The sequence below is a fragment of the Lepidochelys kempii genome, chromosome 22 (genome assembly GCF_965140285.1).
Source record: "Lepidochelys kempii isolate rLepKem1 chromosome 22, rLepKem1.hap1, whole genome shotgun sequence".
In the NCBI taxonomy this organism is placed as follows: domain Eukaryota; kingdom Metazoa; phylum Chordata; order Testudines; family Cheloniidae; genus Lepidochelys; species Lepidochelys kempii.
This window is the reverse complement of record NC_136401.1, coordinates 22,042,145-22,053,342: the sequence shown is the minus strand read 5'-3', so window position 1 is coordinate 22,053,342 and position 11,198 is coordinate 22,042,145. Positions and strand designations below refer to the sequence as shown.

At 49.4% G+C, this 11,198-nt stretch overlaps 1 protein-coding gene across 4 annotated transcripts in view; it reads left to right on the top strand.

Moving 5' to 3' along the window:
- The first annotated feature begins 5,637 nt into the window (after positions 1-5,637).
- DSCAML1 (DS cell adhesion molecule like 1) overlaps positions 5,638-11,198 on the top strand; it is a 343,849-nt gene continuing 338,288 nt past the window's right edge. For all 4 annotated transcript variants that reach the window (XM_073321085.2, XM_073321084.2, XM_073321089.1 and 1 more), the window contains exon 1: positions 5,638-5,815. In XM_073321085.2, the coding sequence (XP_073177186.1) occupies positions 5,773-5,815 (43 nt within the window). In that variant the 5' untranslated portion in view covers positions 5,638-5,772. The remainder of the gene's footprint in view (positions 5,816-11,198) is intronic.

The following is an 11,198-nucleotide window of genomic DNA, read 5'->3' as shown; positions in this document are numbered from 1 at the left end:
TGCATGTGAACCTGTTCTTGCAAGACTTCCAGCCTACTTCTGCAGGCTCAGGCTAGGATGAGAACCCACCGTTTGGGTGCTTCTCTGGGCCCAGGGTCTAGGGACCGCTTCAGCTCGATCAGCTGGTTCAGGTCCCAACCGCTCTTCCATTGTGGTCAGTGCTGTAGCAGGGCCCCAGCCTGGTGCCGGGAGGTGGCATCGGTCAGGTGGGACGTGACACTGAGGCCCTGACCCCTTGTCCTTTGCATCCCTCTTTAAAGCTCACCTCTGCCACGATGCCTGCAAAGCATTGACCAAAGGCTGCTTGTTATGCTGATTGCAGGCATCTCGCCATTGTTATTGTAGCACATAGGAGCCCCAGCCACAGCTCTGTACACACTCACAACAGAAGGACAGTTCCTGCCCTAAGGAGCTTACAGTCTGAGTAGAAGACAAGACAGTGGCTGGATACAGGCAGACCAATGGATGAATACGAGGAAACAATGAGGCAATATTACCAGCACGGTAAGCAGTGATCTCAGCACCTTAGCCATTGTCTTTGTTCTTCCCCCGTCTGTCCGTTGTACCCACCTGGCACTTCTCATCACATACTTAGCTTGGGCCCTGCCACATGGAACTTACAGCTTTTTATTTTCAGCGCGTGCAGTGCCTAGCACATTGGGCCCTTGATCTCATTTGAGGCCTCTATGGTTACTGTAATTCATATAATTAATAATAGTTTGTGCGCGTTATGGATCTCAGGGAGTTCTCTGCTGCAGTAAAGATATTTACCCTGGTACCCTGGCCAGTCTCCAATTCAGGGAATCACATTCTGCCTCCCTAAATTAGTTACTTATTTTATTGATATTTTAAGGCTCCTGAGGCTATAGCAAGCTCTACCCTGCAGTTTCAATTGGATAGGTTATTTTTCATTTGCTGACCTAAACTATTGTGGCATATTAATGGTGCAATATTAAACTGCTGCTGCATTCTATTCCAGAGGTGGCTGCATTTCAGTGGTAGGTGAAGTGAACCTCCATATATCACTTAAATTTACCTCATGTGAGTGTTGAGTGTTATTTGGTTAAGGGGCCATATTTGGTTCTCAGTTACACTGTGGTAAGGCAGGAGTGAGCCCACTGGCTTCAAGATTTATGCAAGTGAGAGTAAAATAAAGCCCAATGTCTGTAAAGTGCTTTGAGATCCTTGGAAGAAAAGCACAAGTGCGTAGATAGCGAGAGGTGCAAAATGTTGTTCTTACCAATTCAAGCTGCCTGCATGACTGAGAGTATTCGCAAGGGGCAGAGCTGTTTCAGAATGGGGCTTGCCACCCAAGGGTGTGGGTTCCCCAGTAGTGCCCTGCTAGTATTCAGACTCAGTGGCCCCCTGCACTATCTGGCTCACCTTCCCCAGCTGTTGGTGAGTTCCTGACTGGGGAAGGAGGTGACAGGAGCATCAGGTGGGTGAGCTTGTTGTCCTGGGGATGGCCGGGAATATCAATTTCTTCACTGAGTAGCCAACGTGCCGAGGTTGGCTCTGAAGCCAGCAATTGACGTGCTCCTCCACTCCCACGGGAATGACTGGAGTGGAGCCTGCAGCACACTCTGTGCCCTGGCAGCCACAGCAGGGTCTCCGCCTTGGCTTCTATGGCAGGACAGGTGGGCTGCAAAACCTGGGGCAGCGAGGAACTCTGGGAAAGTGTGGACTCCGCACAGGGGTAATGGATGCCAGGGTGAATGAGCAAAGAGCTTCCTCTGTGTGTGTGTGTGTGTATTAAATAGACACACACCCGTACAATACACATCACTGTTATAGAAATTCCATCAGTGTGCCGTAGAAGCTATGAGAGATGAACAGTAGGTCAACACGAGAACCGCTACCGTGTCACAGCACTGCTGTAGCTTTGTAGTGTAGACACTCACCACAGTGACAGAAGGGGCTTTTCCGTTGCTGTAGAAAATCCCCTTCTCCAAAAGGCAGTAGCTAGGTCCACAGAAGAATTCTTCTGTCAGCCTAGCGGTGTCTGTACTGGGGCTTAGGTCGGCTTCATTACATCACCTAGGTGTGACTTTTGTCAGCCCTGAGCGATGTACTTACACTGACCTAACTTTGTAGAGTAGACCAGCCCTGAGAGAGCTTTCTTCAAGGAGCAAAGTCACTAGCTGAGGGGCTGAAAGGAAAACAATGACACACAGTGATGGAGTAAAGGAAAAGGAAAGGAATAGGTGGGATCATAGACTCATACAATCGTAGGACTGGGAGGGACCTCGAGAGGTCATCTAGTCCAGTCCCCTGCACTCATGGCAGGACTAAGTATTATCTAGACCATCCCTGACAGGTGTTTGTCTAACCTGCTCTTAATAACCTCCAAGGATGGAGATTCCACAACCTCCCTAGGCAATTTATTCCAGGGCTTAACCACCCTGACAATTAGGAAGTTTTTCCAAATGTTCAGCCTAAACCTCCCTTGCTGCAATTTAAACCCATTGCTTCTTGTCCTATCCTCCGAGGTTAAGAAGAACAATTCTTTTCCCTCCTCCTTGTAACAACCTTTTATGTACTTGAAAACTGTTACCATGTCCCCTCTCAGTCTTCTCTTCTCTAGACTAAACAAACCCAATTTTTTTCAAACTTCCCCTAGGTCACGTTTTCTAGACTGTTAATCATTTCTGTTGCTCTTCTCCGGACTTTCACCAATTTGTCCACATCTTTCCTCATATGTGGCACCCAAAACTGGACACAATACTCCAGTTGAGGCCTAATCAGCGTGGAGTAGAACAGAAGAATTACTTCCCCTGTCTTGCTTACAATGCTCCTGCTAATACATCCCAGAATGATGTTCACTGTTTGTTTGTTTGTTTGTTTGTTTTTTGCAACAGTGTTACACTGTTGACTGATGTTTAGCTTGTGATCCACCACGACCCTCAGATCCCTTTCCTCCGTGCTCCTTCCTAGGCAGTCATTTCCCATTTTGTATGTGTGCAGCTGATTGTTCCTTCCTAAGTGGAGTACTTTGCATTTGTCTTTGTTGAATTTCATCCCATTTACTTCGGACCATTTCTCCAGTTTGCCCAGACTGATGAAGGACTGTTTTCTCTAGCAGCTGGAGGATGGGATAGGCGGCCAGGACTCCTGAGTCCTATTCTGGGTTCTACCACTGACTTGCTGTGTGACGGTGGGGAGGTACTACACTGTGCCTGAAAGTCCTTTTCCATACAATGAGGGCAGGTCTTTACCAGTCCGCCTCCCCGGAAGGGGGTCGGGGGCACACTGCACTCACAGAGCCCCTCTTATGGCCAGAGCTCGCAGTACTTTGCAAAGATGGGCAAGGATTATTTCAAGTCTGTAACAGGCTGGTCTGCCCCTTTAAGGGCCAGGAGGCCTGTGGCTAACCAGCCGGCTTCAAGCAGACCCACCTGTTCCATAATTACCTGCCTCCCAGCAAAAGGAGGCAGGGCTAATTGGGGTCAAGTGACAGTTTGAAACACCTGGGCATCATCAAAGGGCTGAGAATTCAGTTTGGCAGCAGCAGGCCCCCAAGGAGCAAGGTGGGTTCCAGTGGAAGGGTTCTAGGAGAACAGCAGGGGAGCTGGGCTGAGGCTTACAGGTGGGCCTGGGAGGCCAGCCTGCAGAGCGGGCTGAAGAAATGTTTTGTTTGGACTCTTATTGCTTGGAAGAGGGTTGAAATCAGAGTGACCTAGCTGGAGGGCTGAGCCCTCAGGAGAGGCAGCAAATGCTGGAAAATGGAGGCAGAGAGCACCTCTAGTGCCATGCTTGGCTAGAAGGGCTGCTCATGTCGGCAGTGTGCTTTGAGATCTGCAGACAAGAGGCTCAGTGAAGGTGCAAACAGCTGTTCTCCCAAACTCCATGAGTGTTGGGGGGGGACACAGACCCTTTGGGAAGATAGATGCTACCAAACTGGATGCTCCAAAATGGGGAGGGAAAGGAGAGTGCAGGCTGTGGCTCCCAGGGGATACGGGACCAGGAATCCTGGAGTTCTGGTGTTGCTGACTTATTGGGTGGTCTTATGTCATGTCACCTCATAGTGTCTCTGTCTTCCCCAGCTGTTCGGTGAGCATAATGCTTACCTGCCTCCTAGGAGCACTGTGTGGAGTTATCTTGCTAGTGGCTTTCTAGCATGTACAAAGAGCTCTAGAAACGTTAAGAATTAGTAGGAACTAGAGCTGGTCAAAAAATGCCAAATCACTTTCATGAGAATCTAGGTGTTTTTGTTCTTTTGGGTTTTTTTTTTTTTTAAATTTCTCATGAAAAATTTCAGGTCTTCAGTGAAAACCCTAAAATTTTTCTTTGAAAATCCAAACCTGAAAACTTTTAATTTTTTTGTCAAACTGAAAAACGTCAAACTGAAAAACTTCAGCCATTTCCCCATGAAAGCTGTTGGGTTTTTTTTTTTTTTTTTTGAGTGAAAAACCCTTTTTCTGTTTTTAGGGAGGAAAAAAAAATCCAACTAGCTCTTGCCTTCTCAGTTCAACAGTGCTCCTAGTTCAACAGGAGTGGTGGAATTTCCTTCCTTAGAAGTTTTTAAGGTCAGGTTTGACAAAGCCCTGGCTGGGATGATTTAGTTGGGGACTGGTCCTGCTTTGAGCAGGGGGTTGGACTAGATGACCTCCTGAGGTCCCTTCCAACCCTGATCTTCTATGAACAGGGCTGTAAATAGGCCAGTTGCCCAGTAGGGTTGAACTTGGCCATCTGTTGGCTGGAATGGGATCTGTTTGTCCTAGGCCCTGTACTGGTAACAAGTTGAAGAAGAGTTTACTTGAAGTGTAAACAGTAGGGGCCTTTTTGTACTGGGGGAGTTGAGTTCCCCCCCCCCCCCGCAGCTGTGCAACAGTGACAGCTGTAGGCAAAGCTTGTTACAGCCTACATGGGAGACAAGGTGAACAGAATGGACTACAAACAGGCAACGCTATTGATATGAATGCAGCTTCCAGGGATGAATAAACAGAAGTGTGTATGTGTGTATATGCACACACACACACACTTTAGAGAGAGAGCTAGAACTGTTTGTTCTGAATCACTCTACTTAAGTGCAAAACCGACTTACTTTTGTGGGGCACAACCACCATTCCCACAACAATCTGTATCTTGCCTCTCACTGTGCCCATATGTCTAGGCCCTGATTCTGTAGCCTTCTGTGCCTGTTTAACTTTACAGGTGCTGGCAGTCCCAGGCAAGGCAGGGGCCATCTTAGGAGCTACCTCTTCAAAGGGCAGGTGCATTTTGGAGTGCTCCCAGGGCTTGGGTGGGGAAGGATGAATGTGTGTGCAGAATCTGTTTGTCCAGTTACCAAACCCCCTATGCATGTGCAAGCAGGTGTCTCCCTGTGCGCTGGTGAAAGGCTGGTCTGCACAATTAGAGCCAGGGAGAGGAGTGTCTTCTCCTTTATTAAAGGAGCTCTATTGTGTGTATGCAAATGACAAGCTTTTATACATGATCAGGTCCCCTGGTGCAGAGAGATTGAATCTGGAAAATGTCCCCCCACTGTTCAGATAAAATAGATAATCTCTCCCCACACTGTACCAATTGGCAACTGCAAAGGGCCAGGCTGCTCCCCCCAGCGCATGCCGAGCGTGGGCGGGGAGTGCACAGGCAGCCCTGCCCACCCTCCGGATGACACTAGCTGGGGAGAAGGGGAAGGAGGAGCTGCTGGGAGCTCAGCTGTGAGCATCTGAACCGGGAGAGTCCTGGGAAAGGCAGGATCACGGCACGTTGGGGGCACGGCACGGCAAGGAATTGCACTGCATCCCAGAGAAAATAGGTGCTCTTTATGGCATGTGGCTGGTAACTTTTTTCCTGCTGTACTCTTTGCAGAAAGGTATGTCCCGTCCTGGGGCGGGGGCTACGGGGGGGGGTGTGACTCTTTGGCCAGCGGGCTCGAGTCCTGCGCCTTCTGCGATCTTTGTTAACAAGTGACGGGACCCGCGGTGCGCTCCGGCCCAAGGGGATGAGGGGACGGGCTGGCCCGGGCCGGGCAGAGGCGTGTCTGCGCCCAGCCCACCGCTCCGACCAGTCGGGCTGCAGCCCAAGCCCTGTCCCCACCTGCGCCGAGCGGTGCCCACGGCCGGCAGGGGGTCCGGGCAGCAGCCCCCCAGCCGCTTGCTCTGCTGCCCCTCGGGCTCAGGAGCCGCCCCCGGCCCGGCCCGCTCGGCTCGGCTCGGCCCGCCTGTCAGCCGGGGGGTGAGCGGGGCAGGTGCCAGGCTGATGCCGGGGCCGGGGCGCGGGCAGCTCCCCTGGGGGCTCGGAGTTTCGGGCTCTCACGAAGCGGATCTGTAAGTCCCCCCCCATCCCCCCCGAGGATGCGGAGCTGTTTCTGAGCCTGCCCTGCCCTCCCGGGAGAGGGGCAGCTCCCAGCCCTGCTGCAACGACCTGGATTATTAATTCAACAATTAATGGTTGTGACGGTGTAATTGCAAAGAGCAGGACGTTGGGCGGGGGGCAGGACACGCCTCGCCAGCTGAAGTACCCACGGGGCTGGCTGGTTCTGCACGCCCGGGGCCCCTCTGGGCTCAGGTTGCCATGGGGCTAATCGAGGTCCAGGTGACGGGCAAGCCCAGACCTGCAGCTCCGGCTGCAATGCACCTGATTCCGGGGCGGGGGCACCCCCCGCTTTTCCGGGCTAGGAACGGGTCCGTGGGGCTGGAGCAGGCAGGGCTCAGCCCAGCCTGTCCGGAAAGGATGCTGAGCCCGGGGCTGCAGGGGGTGTGTGGGGCGGGTAGCGGGTAGCGCTGCATTTGGAAAGACGCCCCTGCTCATCGCGGGGAAGGGTCTCAACTGAGGGGGGTCGTTGCTTCGCTAAAATAAAAAAAATCCCCTCGAGACGTCTACCCGTTGTTGGGTGGAGGAGGGAAACCCGCAGCTGGGGTGCACATTGCGGGGTGCACCCCCGGGCATGGGGCCCCTGCCCGCTGCCTTCCGCCTCCTTGCACCCCCGCCCTGCAGCCTCCTTCCCCCGGGAGAAGGCAGGGGGTTGCAAGGGGTGGGGCCGCCGCCTCCGGCTGGAGCCAGCTGCCGCTGGGCCCGTTAACGTGGACCTGGGCTTTCGATTCGGAGTGGAGGAGACGCCGCTACTTCTGTGTGAAGGACAAAACAAAAGCCCAGGAGCCCCAGCTCGCGGAGTTTGCTTGTGGAGGCGTTTTAAGGGGGGCAGCGGACCCCTGCCGCGGGAGCCGACCTGATAATTAGCGACCTTAACTCTCCGCAGCCGCGGAGATCCCTGCCGTGGCGGGGGGAGCCCTGCTAAAGACCCGTTCCCCGCACAGCTCTCCAGCCCCACAGAAGCGCCTTAAGTACATGGAGATTAACATGTTTTCTCTACCTACCCAGCGTCTCTTTGTGCAGGCAAGATTTCAAAGGCTGAAGCTCGTAGGAGTACTTTTAAAAAGCTCTGTTCCGCTGTCCTTACTTCTCGGAGACGGTGTACGGCAATATGCCAATCCCTCAAAACAAACTCAATCCGGGGATGCTTTCAAATCGCATCCTCTCCTCTCGGAATGCTACATTCAGTGTAACCCACTGCTCTGATCCCTCGGATTGGGGCAAAAAATTACTGTCAAGGAGCCACCACACTGGATTAATTGTAAATGGGGAATTGTTAGCATCATCCCAATGGGTATGCCAGGCGCTCTAAACTGAGGTCCCCAACGATAGATGCAGTCTAAGAGGAAAGACATCCGCATGTAACATTGGTAGCTAAATTACAGTCCATTTGTAATAATATTTGATTGGGGTTAGCTAAAAAAGTGACCCTATTCTGATTCTGCAGGGATTTTTGTAGTCCATTACCTTTTTATTATCTGGTCCATGAATGTAATAACAGAAACGTCCATGTTATGGAAAAGGAGCCACTTTCAGTTTTACAAAACATTTTCTTTAATAATCACTTTCATCATCTGAAAACAGCAAGAGGCAATCTTAGGAAAAAGGTAGTGAAGGAAACAAATTGGTAGTGGGCTGCAGCCTAAAATATGATTATTGTATATTAAATACCCTTTTATTTTAATGTTAATATAATTAAAATATTTGCGGAGGTTTAATGGTGCATTCTGAGTGGTTGTGACAGTCAATTATTTAATCAATTATTAAATATGAAATAGTCTTATTACAGCTGGAATAAATCTGTGTTTGGGAGCTTTAGACAAAATTGCTATTGTTAGACATGCTTTTAGGAGCTGCTGTACTGAACATGGAAGCGTCTGCTTTGCATATCTTTGCATGTTTCCTGTGTAAAAAGGAAAAACCAAAACAAATAACCATCCAAGGAACTAAAATGATCATTCTCCCCCAACATCGAAAATAATAAATCCAACACAGCTCATTTTCAGCCCCAGCCTCCCATAAAAGAGTCTCTGCTACCGAGCTCTCTCTTCTGAGAAGAGCAAATTAAAACCCTCCATTAGCACTATACCTTATGGCCTCATTATTTTTTGTCTCTTTTCAGTTCAAGAGAGATTTTATTTTGAAGAGTCTCTGTGCTGAAAGTGTTAAAGTGGAACAATTCCAGAGAGAGGACAGTAATACAGTGGAAGTTTCATTATAATAGGATAAAAAATTGAATTGCTTAATGCATGATAAACCTTTCAGCTACTTAATATTTCTAGGTATCAAAGCACAACCATTTAATACATTTCTGCTGTAGAACAAGAGCTCAATTAGAAACAAAAAGCAAATAAACATTTGATCCTAGTAAACTTTAGAAATCCCTCAATAGACTGTAGCTGCTTATTTTTTTTTTTTTTAGCTTATAAAATAAAATAGGCGGTTAGCAAGCGAGGAGTTTCACGAAAGCAGGCTTGGTGGTTGATTACACAAATTAAAGAGCAGCCATAACAAGGGGAGGGAGGGCGATGTAAATAGGAAGCAGTATGATCAGGAGGAGCAAAGAGTCAAAATCTTGATAAACTGGGGGAATAATCTTGCTGTATGATTTTACTGGAGTTCTCTGCCTGCTGATTTGTGATGCTGGCATTTTGTGTTTGCTGTGTTCAAATATGAGAAGCAGTGAAATATGTTGCTTGCATTTTTTAATCTCTCCCCTCTGCCCCCCAGTGTGGTACGGTGCTCATTTATCTTGGAAATGAAACGTGGAATCCATGAAATCCACAGAGGAAGAGCTTGCAGTAGTGAAGTCCTGGCAGTGCCCAGTGTTGTTGTTTTACGACACCAGGGCCATGATGGCAACTTGTTAAGAGAGCAGCCTCTACGCCTTGCTCATGTGTAAAGCTATATGTGCCTTAAATGAAGAATTAACACACGCAACCCTAATATTTTCTGGTACTTGTGTTCTTCAGAAGGGAATTACAATCACTGCTTGTCAGTTTGCCCGTGCTCAGAGCCTTTGTCCTCACCCAGCTTGCATATGTTGGCAGTGGGTTGTGAATTTAGGAATCCACTGGCCATGCTTTGAGCACCCACAAGACACTATATGCGTCCAGTGTGGTGCCCTCCTTTCTGCCCATGTGGCACTGAGGTGCACCTGCCTCGTTTGAACCAGCTGCTGAGTTCATTGTGAGAATCAAATTGGAGGTGTCTTTGTGGAAAGAATTCTCCTGACATGGAAGCGTGTGAATTTTGAGCTGTATGTTGGATAATGTGAATTCAGCAGACTCCGGAATAGGCAGGCTGTTACATGCAACTTCCTAGGAGAGAATGAAGCACAAATGTATTTGGTTATTTCAGGAGACTTGGAAGTACTCTGCTGGTGCATTTACAGGGTGGCTAGTTAAGGCCCAAAATTTTATGTACCTTGAAATTGTGTGAGGGAAATTGACCTCAGCTTGTAAAAGTGTGCTGGCAGGCTTAGGGCTAATGAAAGTCATGGCCTGCTGGCTCAGGACAGAGCTTAGCAGCTGATGTGCACGCTCCTCAGATGTACCATAGTCCGGACCTTAGTCCAGTCCTGAGCCTCCCTTGATTGGACACTTGACATGGTCCTGAAATGTGCATTGGCTCAGTGATGTTGCCAAATGTCCAGTGGAGACTCCGATGAAACTTGCCAGAGTTGCTGCATATGTGACATAAGCAGAACTTGAAATCAGGTCTCCACAGATGAAAGGCTGGTGCCAGTGTAGAGGGAGGAGGGGGAGGATTGCATTTCAAGCTCCTCTTTTGGTTTGGTTTGCCTTGCAGAGGTAGGGCACCAGGTAATGTGCATGTCGTTGATGTGTTTTCTGTGCAGGGATTTAGGGTGTGCTTGTTTTATCAGAACTTGGTGTACGTGCTCTGTCTGGTTTGGGTGTGTACAAATGGCACCTGCAGCAAAGGCTGCAGAGACTGTGACTTTTCAGCTCTCTGGAAGATGGGAATTGAGTCTGCTCTGCCTTCGTGCTGATTTGGGCTGTGAGCCCAGCATCAGATCTCACCTCTAGGTGCAACTGGGACTAGGATTTGGGGTTCAGTGGGTGGTGCTCTGCCCTCTTAACAAGCGCACAGGGCCTCAGTGTGACGGAGGACGTTGTGATGCTGGGGTGTCCTGACCACTTGTGGATAATGTTTCTATACTATCCTGCGAAAGGGTAGGATGGCAACTCTATGTGCATTTGGAGTCATTGCACGTTACCCACTAAATTCCTCTTGCATTGTGACTTGGACTCCATATTCTTTCACTTTCTGTCCTAAACCTCTACTTAATGCTGCTGTGTACATCTCATCTTAGAGCTGGCTGCGCTGCAGTATGCAGAAGTGCGTGGCTTGTGTGAAGTGCCTTGGGAGGAAAGGTGTTGTGTAAATGGTTAGTGATCACCACTTCTCTGAGCTCTTGGGTCATGTATAGTGGGAAAAACCAACGCTTTGGGCCTGAATCATAGAATTATAGAATATCAGGGTTGGAAGGGACCTCAGGAGGTCATCTAGTCCAACCCCCTGCTCAAAGCCGGACAATCCCCAACTAAATCATCCCAGCCAGGGTTTTGTCAAGCCTGACCTTAAAAACTTCTAAGGAAGGAGATTCCACCACTTCCCTAGGTAACACATTCCAGTGTTTCACCACCCTCCTAGTAAAAAAGTTTTCCTAATATCCAACCTAAACCTGCCCCATGGCAACTTGAGACCATTACTCCTTGTTCTGTCATCAGCTACCACTGAGAACAGTCTAGATCCATCCTCCTTGGAACCCCTTTCGGGTAGTTGAAAGCAGCTATCAAATCCCCCCTTGTTCTTCTCTTCCGCAGACTAAACAATCCCAGTTCCCTCAGCCTCTCCTC